This window comes from Salmo salar, chromosome ssa19 (genome assembly GCF_905237065.1).
Source record: "Salmo salar chromosome ssa19, Ssal_v3.1, whole genome shotgun sequence".
Taxonomy (NCBI): Eukaryota; Metazoa; Chordata; class Actinopteri; order Salmoniformes; family Salmonidae; genus Salmo; species Salmo salar.
Window position 1 is genome coordinate 37,248,077 of NC_059460.1, and position 22,500 is coordinate 37,270,576.

Consider the following 22,500-nt stretch of genomic DNA (forward strand, 5'->3'; position numbering starts at 1 on the left):
AGAGAGCAGAGGGGTGTAGAACTAGTAGACATGTCACAGTTTGGACAGGAATGCACAGAGAGGGAGGGGGGGGAAAGGGGAGAACATCTGTCTCAACTTTCCTCCTCTCATGGCCAACAACAGCCTCAAGCGTCCAGCCAGAGAAGGAGGGAAGGACAGAGATAAAAGAAAAAAGGTACGACCGAGAGAGAGAACAGAAGAAAGGTGGTGGTGAACACGGCAGTCTTTACATCAGATGTGACCCAGGTAGTGAACACGGCAGTCTTTACATCAGATGTGACCCAGGAGGTGAACACGGCAGTCTTTACATCAGATGTGACCCAGGTAGTGAACACGGCAGTCTTTACATCAGATGTGACCCAGGTGGTGAACACGGCAGTCTTTACATCAGATGTGACCCAGGTAGTGAACACGGCAGTCTTTACATCAGATGTGACTCAGGTAGTGAACACGGCAGTCTTTACATCAGATGTGACTCCGGTTGTATTTAAAACAGCCCATGCATGACTGTGGATAAAAGTTTATTCTAAAATGGCATAGTACACTCACTCTGTTTACAGGTGTCTCCTTCCCAGCCCTCCTTGCAGACACAGGTGAAGGAGTCCCCGCTGGTCACACAGGTTCCCCCGTACTCACAGGGGTTAGGTAGACAGCTGCTATTCTTAGCTAGGAGATGAAAGAGGGAGCAGTTCGTTTTCAGTTGTCAGACAGGTTCCCCCGTACTCACAAGGGTTAGGAAGACAGCTCCCGAGGAGAGCAGAGACCGGGTTTAGTCTACACCGAAACTAACATTTACAGAGCAACACAACTCAACTGCTTCCCCTCAGCTTTGTGTTGTGGTTTCTTTCTCTGAGGCGATCCACTTGTGTGCTCTCCAAACAGATTATCAGAGAGATCAGGGCTTTTTAAGGACATAACTCAACACTTACCAGAGACAGGGGAGGAGGGGGAAAAGAGAGAGGGGTGGTGGGTCTGCAAGAGAGAATGTCTCTATAAACCCCTGGGAACCATATGTATCAAGCAGCCGTCTCTCCTCCATGTCTCTATAAACCCCTGGGAACCATATGTATCAAGCAGCCGTCTCTCCTCCATGTCTCTATAAACCCCTGGGAACCATATGTATCAAGCAGCAGTCTCTCCTCCATGTCTCTATAAACCCCTGGGAACCATATGTATCAAGCAGCAGTCTCTCCTCCATGTCTCTATAAACCCCTGGGAACCATATGTATCAAGCAGCCGTCTCTCCTCCATGTCTCTATAAACCCCTGGGAACCATATGTATCAAGCAGCAGTCTCTCCTCCATGTCTCTATAAACCCCTGGGAACCATATGTATCAAGCAGCAGACTCTCCTCCATGTCTCTATAAACCCCTGGGAACCATATGTATCAAGCAGCAGTCTCTCCTCCATGTCTCTATAAACCCCTGGGAACCATATGTATCAAGCAGCAGTCTCTCCTCCATGTCTCTATAAACCCCTGGGAACCATATGTATCAAGCAGCAGTCTCTCCTTCATGTCTCTATAAACCCCTGGGAACCATATGTATCAAGCAGCCGTCTCTCCTCCATGTCTCTATAAACCCCTGGGAACCATATGTATCAAGCAGCAGTCTCTCCTCCATGTCTCTATAAACCCCTGGGAACCATATGTATCAAGCAGCAGACTCTCCTCCATGTCTCTATAAACCCCTGGGAACCATATGTATCAAGTATCTCCCCCTCTGTCCATGTAGTCCTATTCATTGTGATGTCATAGGCAGTGGTGGGGGGAAAGTATTACGTTTTCATACTTGAGTAAAAGTAAAGATGCCTTAATAGAAAATGACTCAAGTAAAAGTGAAAGTCACCCAGGAAAAATACTACTTCAGTAAAAGTCCCCTCCCACCCGGACTAACTCAGCTATATTACAGGTAGCCCCTCCCACCCAGACTAACTCACCTATATTACAGGTAGCCCCTCCCACCCAGACTAACTCACCTATATTACAGGTAGCCCCCTCCCACCCAGACTAACTCACCTATATTACAGGTATCCCCCTCCCACCCAGACTAACTCACCTATATTACAGGTGGCCCCCTCCCATCCAGGGGAACACCTGCACTGGAAGGTGTCCCCCTCGTCATGACATGTTCCTCCGTTGTTACAGGTAGCCTCGTCACACTGGCTCTCACCTGGAGACACAGAGTTAAAGAGTCAGTGTTTTATAACGCACGCACACCTACCTGTGTGATAACATCCACACCCAAGCACATACCATGAACCTCCACAGGCTCATTACACTGGTAAATAGAAAATGAGAGAGACAGACTGAGGGAGACAGACTGAGGGAGGGAGGGAGGGAGGGAGCGAGACAGACTGAGGGAGGGAGGGAGCGAGACAGACTGAGGGAGGGAGGGAGGGAGGGAGCGAGACAGACTGAGGGAGGGAGGGAGGGAGGGAGCGAGACAGACTGAGGGAGGGAGGGAGGGAGGGAGGGAGCGAGACAGACTGAGGGAGGGAGGGAGGGAGGGAGGGAGCGAGACAGACGGAGGGAGGGAGGGAGCGAGACAGACGGAGGGAGGGAGGGAGCGAGACAGACGGAGGGAGGGAGGGAGCGAGACAGACTGAGGGAGGGAGGGAGCGAGACAGACTGAGGGAGGGAGGGAGCAAGACAGACTGATGGAGGGAGGGGAGGGAGGGAGCGAGAGAGGGAGGGAGCAAGACAGACTGAGGGAGGGAGGGGAGGGAGGGAGCGAGAGAGGGAGGGAGCGAGACAGACTGAGGGAGGGAGGGAGGGGAGGGAGGGAGCGAGACAGACTGAGGGAGGGAGGGAGGGGAGGGAGGGAGCGAGACACACTGAGGGAGGGAGCGAGACAGACTGAGGGAGGGAGGGAGGGAGCGAGACAGACTGAGGGAGGGAGGGAGGGAGGGAGCGAGACAGACTGAGGGAGGGAGGGAGCGAGACAGCGAGACAGACTGAGGGAGGGAGGGAGCGAGACAGACTGAGGGAGGGAGGGAGCGAGACAGACTGAGGGAGGGAGGGAGCGAGACAGACTGAGGGAGGGAGGGAGCGAGACAGACTGAGGGAGGGAGGGAGCGAGACAGACTGAGGGAGGGAGGGAGCGAGACAGACTGAGGGAGGGAGGGAGCGAGACAGACTGAGGGAGGGAGGGAGCGAGACAGACTGAGGGAGGGAGGGAGCGAGGCAGACTGAGGGAGGGAGGGAGGCAGACTGAGGGAGGGAGGGAGGGAGGGAGGCAGAGGGAGGGAGGGAGGGAGGCAGACTGAGGGAGGGAGGGAGGGAGACAGAATGAGGGAGGGAGGGAGCGAGACAGACTGAGGGAGGGAGGGAGGGAGGGAGCGAGACAGACTGAGGGAGGGAGGGAGGGAGGGAGGGAGCGAGACAGACTGAGGGAGGGAGGGAGGGAGCGAGACAGACTGAGGGAGGGAGGGAGGGAGGGAGCGAGACAGACTGAGGGAGGGAGGGAGGGAGGGAGGGAGCGAGACAGACTGAGGGAGGGAGGGAGGGAGGGAGCGAGACAGACTGAGGGTGGGAGGGAGGGAGGGAGCGAGACAGACTGAGGGTGGGAGGGAGGGAGGGAGCGAGACAGACTGACTGGAGGGAGGGAGCGAGACAGACTGAGGGAGGGAGGGAGCGAGACAGACTGAGGGAGGGAGGGAGCGAGACAGACTGAGGGAGGGAGGGAGCGAGACAGACTGAGGGAGGGAGGGAGGGAGGGAGGGAGGGAGGGAGCGAGACAGACTGAGGGAGGGAGGGAGGGAGGGAGCGAGACAGACTGAGGGAGGGAGGGAGGGAGGGAGGGAGCGAGACAGACTGAGGGAGGGAGGGAGGGAGGGAGGGAGGGAGGGAGGGAGGGAGGGAGGGAGGGAGCGAGACAGACTGAGGGTGGGAGGGAGGGAGGGAGGGAGCGAGACAGACTGAGGGAGGGAGGGAGGGAGGGAGCGAGACAGGGAGGGAGACTGAGGGAGGGAGGGAGGGAGCGAGACAGACTGAGGGAGGGAGGGAGGGAGGGAGCGAGACAGGGAGGGAGACTGAGGGAGGGAGGGAGGGAGACTGAGGGAGGGAGGGAGGGAGACTGACGGAGGGAGGGAGCGAGACAGACTGAGGGAGGGAGCGAGAGAGACTGAGGGAGGGCGGGAGGGAGGGCGGGAGGGAGGCAGACTGAGGGAGGGAGGGAGGCAGACTGAGGGAGGGAGGGAGGGAGGGAGGGAGGGAGGGAGGGAGGGAGGGAGGGAGGGAGGGAGGGAGGGGAGACAGACTGAGGGTGGGAGGGAGGGAGCGAGACAGACTGAGGGAGGGAGGGAGGGAGCGAGACAGGGAGGGAGACTGAGGGAGGGAGGGAGGGAGACTGAGGGAGGGAGGGAGGGAGACTGACGGAGGGAGGGAGCGAGACAGACTGAGGGAGGGAGCGAGAGAGACTGAGGGAGGGCGGGAGGGAGGGCGGGAGGGAGGCAGACTGAGGGAGGGAGGGAGGCAGACTGAGGGAGGGAGGGAGGCAGACTGAGGGAGGGAGGGAGGGAGACAGGGAGGGAGGGAGGGAGACAGGGAGGGAGGGAGGGAGACAGGGAGGGAGGGAGGGAGACTGAGGGAGGGAGGGAGGGAGACTGAGGGAGGGAGCGAGGGAGCAAGACAGACTGAGGGAGGGAGCGAGGGAGCAAGACAGACTGAGGGAGGGAGCGAGACAGAGGGAGGGAGGGAGCGAGACAGACTGAGGGAGGGAGGGAGGGAGGGAGGGAGCGAGACAGACTGAGGGAGGGAGGGAGGGAGCGAGACAGACTGAGGGAGGGAGGGAGGGAGGGAGCGAGACAGACTGAGGGAGGGAGGGAGGGAGGGAGGGAGCGAGACAGACTGAGGGAGGGAGGGAGGGAGGGAGCGAGACAGACTGAGGGAGGGAGGGAGGGAGGGAGCGAGACAGACTGAGGGTGGGAGGGAGGGAGGGAGCGAGACAGACTGACTGGAGGGAGGGAGCGAGACAGACTGAGGGAGGGAGGGAGCGAGACAGACTGAGGGAGGGAGGGAGCGAGACAGACTGAGGGAGGGAGGGAGGGAGGGAGGGAGGGAGGGAGGGAGGGAGCGAGACAGACTGAGGGAGGGAGGGAGGGAGGGAGCGAGACAGACTGAGGGAGGGAGGGAGGGAGGGAGGGAGCGAGACAGACTGAGGGAGGGAGGGAGGGAGGGAGGGAGGGAGGGAGGGAGCGAGACAGACTGAGGGTGGGAGGGAGGGAGGGAGGGAGCGAGACAGACTGAGGGAGGGAGGGAGGGAGGGAGCGAGACAGGGAGGGAGACTGAGGGAGGGAGGGAGGGAGCGAGACAGACTGAGGGAGGGAGGGAGGGAGGGAGCGAGACAGGGAGGGAGACTGAGGGAGGGAGGGAGGGAGACTGAGGGAGGGAGGGAGGGAGACTGACGGAGGGAGGGAGCGAGACAGACTGAGGGAGGGAGCGAGAGAGACTGAGGGAGGGCGGGAGGGAGGGCGGGAGGGAGGCAGACTGAGGGAGGGAGGGAGGCAGACTGAGGGAGGGAGGGAGGCAGACTGAGGGAGGGAGGGAGGGAGGGAGGGAGGGAGGGAGGGAGGGAGGGAGGGAGGGGAGACAGACTGAGGGTGGGAGGGAGGGAGCGAGACAGACTGAGGGAGGGAGGGAGGGAGCGAGACAGGGAGGGAGACTGAGGGAGGGAGGGAGGGAGACTGAGGGAGGGAGGGAGGGAGACTGACGGAGGGAGGGAGCGAGACAGACTGAGGGAGGGAGCGAGAGAGACTGAGGGAGGGGCGGGAGGGAGGGCGGGAGGGAGGCAGACTGAGGGAGGGAGGGAGGCAGACTGAGGGAGGGAGGGAGGCAGACTGAGGGAGGGAGGGAGGGAGACAGGGAGGGAGGGAGGGAGACAGGGAGGGAGGGAGGGAGACAGGGAGGGAGGGAGGGAGACTGAGGGAGGGAGCGAGGGAGCAAGACAGACTGAGGGAGGGAGCGAGGGAGCAAGACAGACTGAGGGAGGGAGCGAGACAGAGGGAGGGAGGGAGCGAGACAGACTGAGGGAGGGAGGGAGGGAGGGAGGGCGGGAGGGAGGGAGGCAGACTGAGGGAGGGAGGCAGACTGAGGGAGGGAGGGAGGGAGGCAGACTGAGGGAGGCAGACTGAGGGAGGGAGGGAGGGAGACAGACTGAGGGAGGGAGGGAGGGAGGGAGCGAGACAGACAGACTGAGGGAGGGAGGGAGCGAGACAGACAGACTGAGGGAACGAGGGAGCGAGACAGACAGACTGAGGGAACGAGGGAGCGAGACAGACTGAGGGAGGGAACGAGGGAGCGAGACAGACTGAGGGAGGGAACGAGGGAGCGAGACAGACTGAGGGAGGGAACGAGGGAGCGAGACTGAGGGAGGGAACGAGGGAGCGAGACAGACTGAGGGAGGGAACGAGGGAGCGAGACAGACTGAGGGAGGGAACGAGGGAGCGAGACAGACTGAGGGAGGGAACGAGGGAGCGAGACAGACTGAGGGAGGGAACGAGGGAGCGAGACAGACTGAGGGAGGGAACGAGGGAGCGTGACAGACTGAGGGAGGGAACGAGGGAGCGTGACAGACTGAGGGAGGGAACGAGGGAGCGTGACAGACTGAGGGAGGGAACGAGGGAGCGAGACAGACTGAGGGAGGGAGGGAGGGAACGAGGGAGCGAGACAGACTGAGGGAGGGAACGAGGGAGCGAGACAGACTGATGGAGGGAGGGAGGGAACGAGGGAGCGAGACAGACTGATGGAGGGAGGGAGGGAACGAGGGAGCGAGACAGACTGAGGGAGGGAGGGAGGGAACGAGGGAGCGAGACAGACTGAGGGAGGGAGGGAGGGAACGAGGGAGCGAGACAGACTGAGGGAGGGAGGGAGGGAACGAGGGAGCGAGACAGACTGAGGGAGGGAGGGAGGGAACGAGGGAGCGAGACAGACTGAGGGAGGGAGGGAGGGAACGAGGGGGCGAGACAGACTGAGGGAGGGAGGGAGGGAACGAGGGGGCGAGACAGACTGAGGGAGGGAGGGAGGGAACGAGGGAGCGAGACAGACTGAGGGAGGGAGGGAGGGAACGAGGGGGCGAGACAGACTGAGGGAGGGAGGGAGGGAACGAGGGGGCGAGACAGACTGAGGGAGGGAGGGAGGGAACGAGGGAGCGAGACAGACTGAGGGAGGGAGGGAGGGAACGAGGGAGCGAGACAGACTGAGGGAGGGAGGGAACGAGGGAGCGAGACAGACTGAGGGAGGGAGGGAACGAGGGAGCGAGACAGACTGAGGGAGGGAGGGAACGAGGGAGCGAGACAGACTGAGGGAGGGAGGGAACGAGGGAGCGAGACAGACTGAGGGAGGGAGGGAACGAGGGAGCGAGACAGACTGAGGGAGGGAGGGAACGAGGGAGCGAGACAGACTGAGGGAGGGAGGGAACGAGGGAGCGAGACAGACTGAGGGAGGGAGGGAGGGAGGGAGCGAGACAGACAGACTGAGGGAGGGAGCGAGACAGACAGACTGAGGGAGGGAGCGAGACAGACAGACTGAGGGAGGGAGCGAGACAGACAGACTGAGGGAGGGAGCGAGACAGACAGACTGAGGGAGGGAGCGAGACAGACAGACTGAGGGAGGGAGGGAGGGAACGAGGGAGCGAGACAGACAGACTGAGGGAGGGAGGGAGGGAACGAGGGGGCGAGACAGACTGAGGGAGGGAGGGAGGGAACGAGGGAGCGAGACAGACTGAGGGAGGGAGGGAGCGAGACAGACTGAGGGAGGGAGGGAGCGAGACAGACAGACTGAGGGAGGGAGCGAGACAGACAGACTGAGGGAGGGAGCGAGACAGACAGACTGAGGGAGGGAGCGAGACAGACAGACTGAGGGAGGGAGCGAGACAGACAGACTGAGGGAGGGAGCGAGACAGACAGACTGAGGGAGGGAGCGAGACAGACAGACTGAGGGAGGGAGCGAGACAGACAGACTGAGGGAGGGAGCGAGACAGAGACTGAGGGAGGGAGCGAGACAGACAGGCTGAGGGAGGGAGCGAGACAGACAGACTGAGTGAGGGAGCGAGACAGACAGACTGAGGGAGGGAGCGAGACAGACAGACTGAGGGAGGGAGCGAGACAGAGACTGAGGGAGGGAGGGAGCGAGACAGAGACTGAGGGAGGGAGGGAGCGAGACAGAGACTGAGGGAGGGAGGGAGCGAGACAGACAGACTGAGGGAGGGAGGGAGCGAGACAGACAGACTGAGGGAGGGAGGGAGCGAGACAGACAGACTGAGGGAGGGAGGGAGGGAGGGAGCGAGACAGACTGAGGGAGGGAGGGAGGGAGCGAGACAGACTGAGGGAGGGAGGGAGGGAGCGAGACAGACTGAGGGAGGGAGGGAGGGAGCGAGACAGACTGAGGGAGGGAGGGAGGGAGGGAGACAGACTGAGGGAGGGAGGGAGGGAGGGAGGGAGCGAGACAGACTGAGGGAGGGAGGGAGGGAGGGAGGGAGCGAGACAGACTGAGGGAGGGAGCGAGACAGACTGAGGGAGGGAGGGAGGGAGGGAGCGAGACAGACTGAGGGAGGGAGGGAGGGAGGGAGGGAGGGAGCGAGACAGACTGAGGGAGGGAGGGAGGGAGGGAGGGAGCGAGACAGACTGAGGGAGGGAGGGAGGGAGGGAGCGAGACAGACTGAGGGAGGGAGCGAGACAGACTGAGGGAGGGAGGGAGGGAGGGAGCGAGACAGACTGAGGGAGGGAGGGAGGGAGGGAGCGAGACAGACTGAGGGAGGGAGCGAGACAGACTGAGGGAGGGAGGGAGACAGACTGAGGGAGGGAGGGAGACAGACTGAGGGAGGGAGGGAGACAGACTGAGGGAGGGAGGGAGGGAGGGAGCGAGACAGACTGAGGGAGGGAGGGAGGGAGGGAGCGAGACAGACTGAGGGAGGGAGGGAGGGAGGGAGCGAGACAGACTGAGGGAGGGAGGGAGACAGACTGAGGGAGGGAGGGAGACAGACTGAGGGAGGGAGGGAGACAGACTGAGGGAGGGAGGGAGGGAGGGAGGGAGGGAGGGAGGGAGGGAGGGAGGGAGGGAGGGAGGGAGGGAGGGAGGGGAGAGAGAGAGAGGTGTTCTTACGGGAGTGGCAGGTCTTCCCCTTCCAGCCGTTCATACACTCACAGAAGAAATCAGTCACCAGGTCTCGACATGTTCCTCCATTATGACATGGACTAGTGCTGCAGTCATCTATATCTGGAGGGAGGATAGGAGGAGGAGGAGGGAGGAGGAGGGAGAGGAGTAGGGGAGAGGAGGGAGTGGATAGAGGAGGAGGAGGGGAGAGGAGGAGAGGGGAAAGGAGGAGGGGGGGAGGAGGAGGGGAGAGGAGGAGAGAAGAGGGAGAGTCAAACTTGTCTCAGGTTAAATTACTACCTTTATATAATGGTCATAATTACACGTAGCGACCTACTTAGTGAAACACATTTCATGCATTTATACGTGTCAAAGATGATGGGTAAGAATGTGGACCCCAGGAAGACTGGCGGTCGCTAAGGCATTAGCTAATGAGGATCCAAATAAAGACTGGCGGTGCTGCCGGAGGCTGGTCTAGAGGCGGTGCTGCCGGGAGGCTGGTCTAGAGGCGGTGCTGCCGGGAGGCTGGTCTAGAGGCGGTGCTGCCGGGAGGCTGGTCTAGAGGCGGTGCTGCCGGGAGGCTGGTCTAGAGGCGGTGCTGCCGGGAGGCTGGTCTAGAGGCGGTGCTGCCGGGAGGCTGGTCTAGAGGCGGTGCTGCCGGGAGGCTGGTCTAGAGGCGGTGCTGCCAGGAGGCTGGTCTAGAGGCGGTGCTGCCTGGAGGCTGGTCTAGAGGCGGTGCTGCCTGGAGGCTGGTCTAGAGGCGGTGCTGCCGGGGGGCTGGTCTAGAGGCGGTGCTGCCGGGGGGCTGGTCTAGAGGCGGTGCTGCCGGGGGCTGGTCTAGAGGCGGTGCTGCCGGGGGGCTGGTCTAGAGGCGGTGCTGCCGGTCTAGAGGCGGTGCTGCCGGGGGGCTGGTCTAGAGGCGGTGCTGCCGGGGGCTGGTCTAGAGAGGCAGTGCTGCCGGGGGGCTGGTCTAGAGAGGCAGTGCTGCCGGGGGGCTGGTCTAGAGAGGCAGTGCTGCCGGGGGCTGGTCTAGAGAGGCAGTGCTGCCGGGGGGCTGGTCTAGAGGCAGTGCTGCCGGGGGCTGGTCTAGAGGCAGTGCTGCCGGGGGGCTGGTCTAGAGGCAGTGCTGCCGGGGGCTGGTCTAGAGGCAGTGCTGCCGGGGGCTGGTCTAGAGGCAGTGCTGCCGGGGGCTGGTCTAGAGGCAGTGCTGCCGGGGGCTGGTCTAGAGGTAGTGCTGCCGGCCCTGGAGGCAGCTGTCCGATCTCCCAGTCCGCCCCTCGTAGTTCACATCAACATGTAGATCTCTCAATAGAAGTTGAAAACACTCTTTTATAAATAATAAATACAGCACTTACTGGTCTCACAGTGGTCCCCCTCCCAGCCGTCTCCACAGATACACTGGTATACACTGACTTTATCAATACAGGTTCCTCCATTACCACACGGGTTGCTCTCACAATCATTAATATCTGAGAGGGAGGGGGCGAGAGAGAGAGAGAGAGAGAGAGAGAGAGGGGGGGGCGAGAGAGAGAGGGGGGCGAGAGAGAGAGGGGGGCGAGAGAGAGCGGGGGCGAGAGAGAGCGGAGAGGGGGCGAGAGAGAGCGGAGAGGGGGGCGAGAGAGAGCGGAGAGGGGGGCGAGAGAGAGCGGAGAGGGGGGCGAGAGAGAGCGGAGAGGGGGGCGAGAGAGAGCGGAGAGGGGGCGAGAGAGAGAGGGGGGCGAGAGAGAGAGAGGGAGGGGAGGAGAGAAATCATTAGAAACTACAGTAAGGTAGGTTTAAATGTAAATGGATAATGTACCTGTACCAAACAGGGAAAATCAGAAGGAAACTCCAGTAAGATAATGCTCTCTGTGTTGGCTTTAGTTTGATGTGTGGAATGTGGTTGGTGTGTGAAATCGTGTGTGTGTGTGTTCTGCTCCAAGGTCGCAGTGTTTGTGGACAGTTTAGAGGGACACTGGGTACTGTTGATGTACTGTTGATAGCTGCATGCCAGTGGTGCTTTGAAGGACAGCATGGGTGGTTTGGGATCAGGGTCTCTTTGCTTTAGCGAGATATGTCATGTCTATGAGTCAGTATGTCTGCTATATGTCATGTCTATGAGTCAGTATGTCTGGTATATGTCATGTCTACACGTCAGCATGTCTGCTATATGTCTTGTCTACACGTCAGCATGTCTGCTATATGTCATGTCTACACGTCAGCTATATGTCATGTCTATACGTCAGCATGTCTGCTATATGTCAGTATGTCTGCTATATGTCAGTATGTCTGCTATATGTCATGTCTATACGTCAGTATGTCTGCTATATGTCATGTCTAAGTCAGTATGTCTGCTATATGTCATGTCTACACATCAGTATGTCTGCTATATGTCATGTCTACACGTCAGTATGTCTACACGTCAGTATGTCTGCTATATGTCATGTCTACACGTCAGTATGTCTGCTCTATGTCATGTCTAAGTCAGTATGTCTGCTCTATGTCATGTCTACACGTCAGCTATATGTCAGTATGTCTGCTATATGTCATGTCTAAGTCAGTATGTCTGCTCTATGTCATGTCTAAGTCAGTATGTCTGCTATATGTCATGTCTAAGTCAGTATGTCTGCTATATGTCATGTCTAAGTCAGTATGTCTGCTATATGTCATGTCTAAGTCAGCATGTCTGCTATATGTCATGTCTACACGTCAGCATGTCTGCTATATGCCATGTCTAGACGTCAGCATGTCGGCTATATGTCATGTCTAGACGTCAGCTATAAGTCATGTCTAAGTCAGCATGTCTTACTCTCGTGACAGTATGTGCCTCTGAAGCCCTCCTGACAGTCACAGCTGAACTGTCCTCCAGCCTGACTCCGACAGCGTCCGTGAGGACCACACACGTTCGAGGAGATGTACCGCTCCCCTCCAGGGGTACTGTTGGACCCCACGGCAACTGTGCAGCTGTCAATCACTGTGGGGGGAAAGAAAGAAAGAGTTATTTTTCACATGCATGTGAGCAGAGATGACTGACAACAGGAAGCATCTTTGGGTCTTAGAAAAGCGCTGTATAAATCCTATGTATTAAGATTGCAATCACCATACACTAGATGCATGGCACTGACACCCACTACAGAACACATAGACCTGAACCCAGGCCTCATACATGCAACTCAGGGTAGATCTGGTACCAATGTCCTCCTTCATTATGATAACTCAGGGTAGATCTGGTACCAATGTCTACTTATTCATTATGAACTAAAATAGATAAACTGATTTGAGATGAATACAAACCCAGGTTTACATTCCGGTTAAAAAAAAAAAACAGACACGTCGCTGATTGAGTGATCAATTCTTCTCAAGAAGTGTAAACATGGAGGAACAGAAGAAACAGAAAGCTGTTACGCTGATCTCTCTCACTCTGCACTCCTGTCTGGTCTAGTCAACACACAGAGCTGAATCTAAACCCCAAACACTATACTTCTGCCGAGAGAGAGAGAGAGAGGGGGAGAGAGGGAGCAAGAGGGAGAGCGGGGTGGAACGAGCTAGAGTGGGGGGGAACGAGCGAGGAACGAGGGCGAGGAGTGATGGGGGAGGGAACGAGCGAGAGCGATGGGGGAGGGAACGAGCGAGAGCGATGGGGGAGGAAACGAGCGAGAGCGATGGGGGAGGAAACGAGCGAGAGCGATGGGGGAGGGAACGAGCGAGAGCGATGGGGGAGGGAACGAGCGAGAGCGATGGGGGAGGGAACGAGCGAGAGCGATGGGGGAGGGAACGAGCGAGAGCGATGGGGGAGGGAACGAGCGAGAGCGATGGGGGGAGGGAACGGGCGAGGGAGTGCGAGGGGGAGGGAACGGGCGAGGGAGTGCGAGGGGGAGGGAACGGGCGAGGGAGTGCGAGGGGGAGGGAACGGGCGAGGGAGTGCGAGGGGGAGGGAACGGGCGAGGGAGTGCGAGGGGGAGGGAACGGGCGAGGGAGTGCGAGGGGGAGGGGGAGGGAGAGCGAGAGGGGGAGGGAAACAAGAGAGAGGAACTAAAGAGGACAAGGTGGGCGTACCTTTGCACGTGCTGGTGTGACAGTGGTCTTTGAGGTGAGAGCAGTTTTTTCCTTCGTAGTCTTCTGAACAGGCGCAGTAGTGACCTGTAGCGAGGTTGTAACATGAAGCACCATTCTGACACGGGTTGATGAGGCAGTAGTCTATGTCCAGCTATATACAGAGAGAGAGACAGAGAGATATTTACATTTTGGTCATTTGGCAGACACTCTCCTCCAGAACATCATTCAGTTAGTGTATTAAACTAAGAACTTTATATATATCACTTTGCAAGTAAAACCTTCATCAAAAAGTGTAGTTATCAGAGAAATCACTGAGAGACAAGACCATGGAAAGAGGCAGACAGAGAGACAGAGAGACAGGGTTCAGTACTAAACACAGACCAGCCCACAGCATCCTCCCTACAGAGGCTTGCCAGGAAATATCACTCTCACACTACACACACACACACACACACACACACACACACACACACACACACGAGGGACTTTGTCAGTGAGTCTGGGTTTAAACAGAAGAATGTCTCCAACACACAGCAGCCAGGATCAGCTTCACTAAGACTAAACCCTGACTTAAAATGAAGGTTGATGAGTGAACTATAGAGAGGTTAGAAGGTGGGGTAGTCTATAAGGCAGGTTAGAGGGTGGGGTAGTCTAGTAGGCAGGGTGGGGTAGTCTAGTAGGCAGGGTGGGGTAGTCTAGTAGGCAGGTTGGGGTAGTCTAGTAGGCAGGGTGGGGTAGGATAGTAGGCAGGGTGGGGTAGGATAGTAGGCAGGGTGGGGTAGGATAGTAGGCAGGGTGGGGTAGAGTAGTAGGCAGGGTGGGGTAGGATAGTAGGCAGGTTGGGGTAGTCTAGTAGGCAGGTTGGGGTAGTCTAGTAGGCAGGGTGGGGTAGGATAGTAGGCAGGGTGGGGTAGGATAGTAGGCAGGGTGGGGTAGCCTGGTAGGCAGGGTGGGGTAGCCTAGTAGGCAGGGTGGGGTAGCCTAGTAGGAAGGTTGGGGTAGCATATTAGGCAGGGTGGGGGGGTGGGGTAGTCTAGTAGGCAGGGTGGGGTAGTCTATTAGGCAGGGTGGGGTAGTCTAGTAGGAGGGTTGGGGTAGGATAGTTGGCAGGTTGGGGTAGTCCGGTCGGCAGGTTGGGGTAGTCCGGTCGGCAGGGTGGGGTAGTCTATTAGGCAGGGTGGGGTAGTCTATTAGGCAGGGTGGGGTAGTCTATTAGGCAGGGTGGGGTAGTCTATTAGGCAGGGTGGGGTAGTCTATTAGGCAGGGTGGGGTAGTCTATTAGGCAGGGTGGGGTAGTCTATTAGGCAGGGTGGGGTAGTCTATTAGGCAGGGTGGGGTAGTCTGGTGGTGGGGTAGTCTGGTGGTGGGGTAGTCTGGTGGTGGGGTAGTCTGGTGGTGGGGTAGTCTGGTGGTGGGGTAGTCTGGTAGGAGGGTGGGGTAGTCTGGTAGGCAGGGTGGGGTAGTCTGGTAGGCAGGGTGGGGTAGTCTGGTAGGCAGGGTGGGGTAGTCTGGTAGGCAGGGTGGGGTAGTCTGGTAGGCAGGGTGGGGTAGTCTAGTAGGCAGGGTGGGGTAGTCTAGTCGGCAGGTTGGGGTAGTCTAGTCGGCAGGTTGGGGTAGTCTAGTCGGCAGGTTGGGGTAGTCTAGTCGGCAGGTTGGGGTAGTCTAGTCGGCAGGTTGGGGTAGACTAGTAGCCAGGGTGGGGTAGACTAGTAGCCAGGGTGGGGTAGACTAGTAGCCAGGGTGGGGTAGTCCAGTAGGCAGGGTGGGGTAGTCCAGTAGGCAGGGTGGGGTAGTCTAGTAGGCAGGGTGGGGTAGTCTATTAGGCAGGGTGGGGTAGTCTATTAGGCAGGGTGGGGTAGTCTATTAGGCAGGGTGGGGTAGTCTATTAGGCAGGGTGGGGTAGTCTATTAGGCAGGGTGGGGTAGTCTATTAGGCAGGGTGGGGTAGTCTATTAGGCCGGGTGGGGTAGTCTATTAGGCAGGGTGGGGTAGTCTATTAGGCAGGGTGGGGTAGTCTGGTGGTGGGGTAGTCTGGTGGTGGGGTAGTCTGGTGGTGGGGTAGTCTGGTGGTGGGGTAGTCTGGTGGTGGGGTAGTCTGGTGGTGGGGTAGTCTGGTAGGCAGGGTGGGGTAGTCTGGTAGGCAGGGTGGGGTAGTCTGGTAGGCAGGGTGGGGTAGTCTGGTAGGCAGGGTGGGGTAGTCTAGTAGGCAGGGTGGGGTAGTCTAGTAGGCAGGTTGGGGTAGTCTAGTCGGCAGGTTGGGGTAGTCTAGTCGGCAGGTTGGGGTAGACTAGTAGCCAGGGTGGGGTAGACTAGTAGCCAGGGTGGGGTAGACTAGTAGCCAGGGTGGGGTAGGCTAGTAGCCAGGGTGGGGTAGTCCAGTAGGCAGGGTGGGGTAGTCCAGTAGGCAGGGTGGGGTAGTCTAGTAGGCAGGGTGGGGTAGTCTAGTAGGCACACTGGCACCAGAAAGGAGACAGGAACTAAGGTTAAAAGACAGTGGGGAGTTGGGGGTTAAGGGGAAGGGTTTCAATGTTGCTCACCAGGGACAGAATGGGAACTAAGTTAAGTTAAACAACAGTGGGGAAGGGTTTGAAGGTTGCACCAAAACTTACCTGACAGAGTTGCCCCGAGAATCCTGGCAGACAGAGGCAGGTGAAACCGTTGACTTTGTCTTGGCATCGCCCGCCGTTCAGACAGGGAGAGCCGGCACACTCATCCACATCTCTCTCACAGTGGTCTCCAGAGTAACCCGCAGGACACCCACAGCGGTAGCCGTTCACCAAGTCCTAGAATACACAACGTGTTTAGTATGCTCCAGAAATACTAGCCAGGTCCAGGAACACAGACAGCCATCCAGCTAGCTGGGCAGAGACCCCTTTAATCTAGCTGGGCAGAGACCCCTTTAATCTAGCTGGGCAGAGATCCCTTTAATCTAGCTGGGCAGAGATCCCTTTAATCTAGCTGGGCAGAGATCCCTTTAATCTAGCTGGGCAGAGATCCCTTTAATCTAGCTGGGCAGAGATCCCTTTAATCTAGCTGGGCAGAGATCCCTTTAATCTAGCTGGGCAGAGATTCCTTTATTCTAGCTGGGCAGACACCCCTTTAATCTTCTTTAGAGAACAGGAAGTGTTCGGCTAACACAGGATGTCAGTCAGGGAAGGGAAAAGAGAAGAAGAGGGTTGTAGGAAGGACAGAGCAATACCAGCTCCTCCAACAGTAATTTAACACAATAATGTTGAGGGTCATTTAACCTAATGTGTTCAAGGAATCTCTGCTCTCTCCTCCTCCTCCTCTCCCCCTCCATATTTCATTTCATTGATGGATTCCAGAACAACTTTAAAACTCCACAGAGTTGTTGCCTTCCAGAGAACAGAACGCTTCACAACTGTTGCCATCTTTATTTTTTAAATGTTATTTTTTTAACGCTGTAAATGAGTTTGTGGTGTGAAAAAAACCCGTAACAAAAGGTCAAGCTGAACACATAAAACAACGTGTTTGATATATCTCTGAATCAAGACAGATTCATCCCAAACAGCAACATACCTTGCAGGTTCCTCCGTGCTGACATTGGTCCTTGCAGTCATTGATATCTAGATGGGGGGGGGAATGACATGTTTTAAAACACCATAATATAACTATCTGGATAGTATGATGTTTTTAACAAAATACCCCACTAAATACTTCATATCTTCTTCTCTGCTCGACCCTCGATAAACTCCTTCATAAACTGCTGGATCAGAACTTAGTAGGGTGTTAGGCAATTCTTACTATCCCTGAGCCAAGTGAAAGTAGCACTGGGTGTGTGTGTGTGTAACTAGCGCTGGATTGTTTATATCTTTGGCATCCCAGAGATAATCAACTATCCTTGGCTTCCCAGAGATAATCAAACTATCCTTGGCTTCCCAGCGATAATCAAACTATCCTTGGCTACATGGGACTCCAGTAATGATAAAGGATCCTCGTCACTGAACACAAGGACACGCTTGTACACACTGCCAACTCCGTCTGCATTGCAAATGGCACCCTATTCCCTACATAGTGCACTACTTTGAATCAGGGCCCATAGGGATCTGGGTAAAATTACATTGACTGTGCTGAGAGTGAAAGAGAGAGATAGTGAGTGAGCGAGCGAGAGAGAAATGGTGAGAGTGAGACAGAGAGAGAGAGACACACAAAGAGAGACCTGGTTCTCAAGAGAAGACAGGCTATGTGCACACTGCCCACAAAATGAGGTGGAAACTGAGCTGCACTTCCTAACCTCCTGCCAAAATGTATGACCATATTAGAGACACATATTTCCCTCAGATTACACAGATCCACAAAGAATTTGAAAACAAATAATTTTGATATACTCCCATATCTACTGGGTGAAATACCACAGTGTGTCATCACAGCAGCAAGATGTGTGACCTGTTGCCACAACAAAAGGGCAACCAGTGAAGAACAAACACCATTATAAATACAACCCATATTTACAGTTGAAGTCGGAAGTTTACATACACCTTAGCAAAAATACATTTAAACTCAGTTTTTCACAATTATTGACATTTAATCCTAGTAAAAATTCCTTGTGTGAGTGTAATTTTTGTTTTTTTAACTTATTTTAATTATCTATTTCACTTGCATTGGCAATGTAAACATATGTTTCCCATGCCAATAAAGCCCTTAAATTGAAATTGAGAGAGAGTGCGAGAGAAGGCAGGTGGCCTATAACTCCACAGTTGCAACAGAACAGTCTTAGTTTCTACTCACTGATGTCACATTTCTGTCCCGTCCAACCAGGAACGCACTCGCAGAAGTATCCACCAATCAGGTTGCGGCAAGAGTTGGCGTTGACACAGGGCTTGCTGTCGCATTCGTTGGCGTCTTGAGAGGAGGAGGAGTTTAATAACACAGCATGGTTAGAGTGATGGCTAGTGCGGACATTATGATGACAGACTGATTCAGACGGGCTCTGTCCCGATTCAGACGGGCTCTGTCCCGATTCAGACGGGCTCTGTCCCGATTCAGACGGGCTCTGTCCCGATTCTCCATCCTCTTCAATTCACACCATTGATTTAAAAGCAGTGGATTGGCTGGTCTAGAGGTAATGCCTGTGTAGTCTGGTCTAGAGGTAATGCCTGTGTAGTCTGGTCTAGAGGTAATGATTGTGTAGTCTGGTCTAGAGGTAATGATTGTGTAGTCTGGTCTAGAGGTAATGCTGCAGTCTCCACAGTTTCTAATCCTACTGCTCTTTGACACATCCCATCATTCCCGCCAGCTGATTTATCCACTTACAGAAAATACCTCAGGGGGAAAAAAAGCATTGGATTGGTGAGAAAGAGAGAAGAGAGATGTGTCTTACCGATGAGGCAGGTCTTGCCGGTCCACTGAGGTGGACAGTGACACTTATAAGCATGAACCAGGTCCTGGCAGGTCCCACCATGGTTACAGGGGTTAGGAGAGCACTCATCAACATCTAGCAGACAGGAGAGATACATTCATTTGTGAGTGTGTGTGTGTGTGCGCGTCTGTGTGTGTGTGCGTCTGTGTGTGTGTGTGTGTGTGTTGGGGTGTGTGTGTGTGTTGGGGTGTGTGTGTGTGTTGGGGTGTGTGTGTGTGTTGGGGTGTGTGTGTGTGTGTGTGTGTGTGTGTGTGTGTTCTTACTGAGGCTACAGGAGGGTCCGCTCCAGCCCGGGGAACAGACACACTCATAACCCAGACTGGTCTCAACACAGCTCCCACCATTAGAGCAGGGCTCAGACAGACATGCATGTTCCGCTGTGGGGGAGAAACACAGGGTTTAATACACTCTGTTTACAGTGACATGTTAGTCATTTAGCTGATGCTCTTATCCAGAGCAACACACAGGCCCTGATCCTACACCCCCTGAATCCCCCCAACCCCTATCCTACACCCCCCGAATCCCCCCACCCCCTATCCTACACCCGCTGAATCCCCCCCACCCCCTATCCTACACCCCCTGAATCCCCCCACCCCTATCCTACACCCCCCGAATCCCCCCTATCCTACACCCCCTGAATCCCCCCACCCCCTATCCTACACCCGCTGAATCCCCCACCCCCTATCAGAACGTACAGAACGTTCAAAAAGTACTTTACTGTGCCTGGAGAAAGGTTTCCTTCTCCCTGACCCCTCGTTTCATACACAAGATCCCCCCAGTCTCTCAGTGAATCAATCATTCATTATGTATTCATTTAGGAAGCAGTCAAGACTTCACATCCAACCACAAGAGAAATGAATCTCGCTCTCTCTCCCTCTCCCTCTCTCTCTCTCCCTCTACCTACCCCTCCATCACAGTAACTACCTACCCCTCCATCACAGTAACTACCTACCCCTCCATCACAGTAACTACCTACCCCTCTCACAGGTGACTCCAGAGTAGCCCTCAGCACAGGAACACTGGTATTTGTCAGGTCCCGTGTTGCTGCAGGTCCCTCCGTTCAGACAGGGCTGTTTGGTCCCACAGAAGTTCAGATCTGAGAGAGAGAGATTTAGAGGTAGCAGGAACACTGACTCTTCCAATCACACTGGTACTATAAGTGATTGAGACATTTGTGAGGGTAGTTGTATAAGGAATATTATGTCTGAGGGAGAGTATCCTTCCTTCCTTCTTTCTTTCCAGTAATCACTGATTAGACATGTTAGGACACAAGGTATCCACTACAGGGTATCCACAACAGGGTATCCACTACAAGGTATCCACTACAAGGCCTTCACCAGTCCAGTTGTTTATAAGCAGTGGTTCATTCAAGGCAGGGAGGAAGGAAAGGAAAGGACTACAAACCTGTGAGCGGGGCTGGGCTAGACGGGGCTGGGCTAGACGGCTGGGCTAGACGGGGATGGGCTAGACGGGGCTGGGCTAGACGGGGCTGGGCTAGACGGGGCTGGGCTAGACGGGGCTGGGCTAGACGGGGCTGGGCTAGACGGGGCTGGGCTAGACGGGGCTGGGCTAGACGGGGCTGGACTAGACGGGGCTGGACTAGACGGGGCTGGACTAGACGGGGCTGGGCTTGGGCTAGACGGGGCTGTACTTCCGGTTTGGAGCGAGCAGTCGCACCACGCTTCGCTCCACAGGTAATATTACACTTCACTACATTACAACGGCTTGATTTGTTTGATCTGAGCAATTCTTCTTAGCTAGCTACATAGCCGTCTTTGTATCAAAGATAATTGTGTAGTTTAGAGTAATTATCGAGGCAAACTATCTTCGTCCTCCTAACGTAGTCAACACTGCTAGCTGCTAGCTAGTCATCACTGCTAGCTAGCCAACTTCTACCGACTAGCAGCACTGCAGAAACTATTACATTACAACGTAACGACTTGATTAGTGTGGTGTGAGTGTTAGTTAGCCAGCTACATAGTTGTCTTTGCTGTCTCTGTATCTAAGATAATTGTGTAGTTTGAGTTTGAGTATTATCGAGGTGAGCTAGCCAGCCGCGACGCGGCGCCAGACTTACTCAACACACCTAGTCATCATTAACCCACTGCCAGCTAGCCAACCGTTACCGACTAGCAGCGCTGTAGATACTAATACTTTACAACGGAACGATTTGACTAGTGCAGTGTTACCTAGCTAGCTACTTAGTTGTCTTTGTCATAGCTTGATAATTGTTAGCTAGCCAGCCATCGAGGTTAGCTAGCCAGCTATTTCCGTCCCCCGCGACGCCATTTTTCCTAACCCAGCCAACTATTACCGACGAGCAGCATTGTAGAAACTAAATACATTACAAGGAACGTCTTGATTAGTGTTATGTTAGCTAGCTAGCTACAAAGTTGCTTTGTATCATGACAAGGTGTAGTACTGAAACTATCGAGGTTACCTAGCCAGCTACACGTTCAAAGTCAACAACGCAGCCACTGCTAGCTAGCCTACTCCACCAGCCAGCAGTACTGTATCATTTTAGTCAATAAGATTTTTGCAACGTAAGCTTAACTTCCTGAACATTCGAGACGTGTAGTCCACTTGTCATTCCAATCTCCTTTGCATTAGCGTAGCCTCTTCTGTAGCTTGTCGACTATGTGTCTGTCTATCCCTGTTCTCTCTCCTCTGCACAGGCCATACAAACGCTCCACACCGCGTGGCCGCTGCCACTCTAACCTGGTGGTCCCAGCGCGCACGACCCACGTGGAGTTCCAGGTCTCCGGCAGCCTCTGGAACTGCCGGTCTGCGGCCAACAAGGCTGAGTTCATCTCACCTATGCTACCCTCCAGTCCCTAGACTTCCTGGCGCTGACGGAAACATGGATTACCACAGATAACACTGCTACTCCTACTGCTCTCTCCTCGTCTGACTACGTGTTCTCGCATACCCCTAGAGCATCGAGCCAGCGGGGTGGTGGCACTGGAATCCTCATCTCTCCCAAGTGGACATTCTCTCTTTCTCCCCTCACCCATCTGTCTATCTCCTCATTTGAATTCCATGCTGTCACAGTTACCAGCCCTTTCAAGCTCAACATCCTTATCATTTATCGCCCTCCAGGTTCCCTTGGAGAGTTCATCAATGAGCTTGACGCCTTGATAAGTTCCTTTCCTGAGGATGGCTCACCTCTCACAGTTCTGGGTGACTTTAACCTCCCCACGTCTACCTTCGACTCATTCCTCTCTGCCTCCTTCTTTCCACTCCTCTCCTCTTTCGACCTCACCCTCTCACCTTCCCCCCCCCTACTCACAAGGCAGGCAATACACTTGAACTCATCTTTACTAGATGCTGTTCTTCCACTAATCTCATTGCAACTCCCCTCCAAGTCTCCGACCACTACCTTGTATCCTTTTCCCTCTCGCTCTCATCCAACACTTCTCACTCTGCCCCTACTCGGATGGTATTGCGCCGTCCCAACCTTCGCTCTCTCTCTCCCGCTACTCTCTCCTCTTCCATCCTATCATCTCTTCCCTCTGCTCAAACCTTCTCCAACCTATCTCCTGATTCTGCCTCCTCAACCCTCCTCTCCTCCCTCTCTCTCTGCATCCTTTGATTTCCTCTGTCCCCTATCCTCCAGGCCGGCTCGGTCCTCCCCTCCTGCTCCGTGGCTCGACGACTCACTGCGAGCTCACAGAACAGGGCTCCGGGCAGCCGAGCGGAAATGGAGGAAAACTCGCCTCCCTGCGGACCTGGCATCCTTTCACTCCCTCCTCTCTACATTTTCCTCTTCTGTCTCTGCTGCTAAAGCCACTTTCTACCACTCTAAATTCCAAGCATCTGCCTCTAACCCTAGGAAGCTCTTTGCTACCTTCTCCTCCCTCCTGAATCCTCCTCCCCCCCCCTCCTCCCTCTCTGCGGATGACTTCGTCAACCATTTTGAAAAGAAGGTTGACGACATCCGATCCTCGTTTGCTAAGTCAAACGACACTGCTGGTCCTGCTCACACTGCCCTACCC

The 22,500-nt window shown here is 55.8% G+C and overlaps 1 protein-coding gene across 2 annotated transcripts in view; it reads right to left on the reverse strand.

Annotated features, from left to right (window-relative positions):
* Window positions 1-22,500, reverse strand: part of jag1b (jagged canonical Notch ligand 1b) — an 87,432-nt gene that overhangs the window by 24,202 nt on the left and 40,730 nt on the right. For both annotated transcript variants that reach the window (XM_045702281.1, XM_045702282.1), the window contains exons 7-18: window positions 19,482-19,601; window positions 18,769-18,882; window positions 18,467-18,580; window positions 17,875-17,988; window positions 16,666-16,712; window positions 15,735-15,908; window positions 13,127-13,277; window positions 11,880-12,044; window positions 10,447-10,560; window positions 9,101-9,214; window positions 2,058-2,171; window positions 550-666 (exon numbers count right to left, since the gene is read on the reverse strand). In XM_045702281.1, the coding sequence (XP_045558237.1) occupies window positions 550-666; window positions 2,058-2,171; window positions 9,101-9,214; window positions 10,447-10,560; window positions 11,880-12,044; window positions 13,127-13,277; window positions 15,735-15,908; window positions 16,666-16,712; window positions 17,875-17,988; window positions 18,467-18,580; window positions 18,769-18,882; window positions 19,482-19,601 (1,458 nt within the window). The remainder of the gene's footprint in view (window positions 1-549; window positions 667-2,057; window positions 2,172-9,100; window positions 9,215-10,446; window positions 10,561-11,879; window positions 12,045-13,126; window positions 13,278-15,734; window positions 15,909-16,665; window positions 16,713-17,874; window positions 17,989-18,466; window positions 18,581-18,768; window positions 18,883-19,481; window positions 19,602-22,500) is intronic.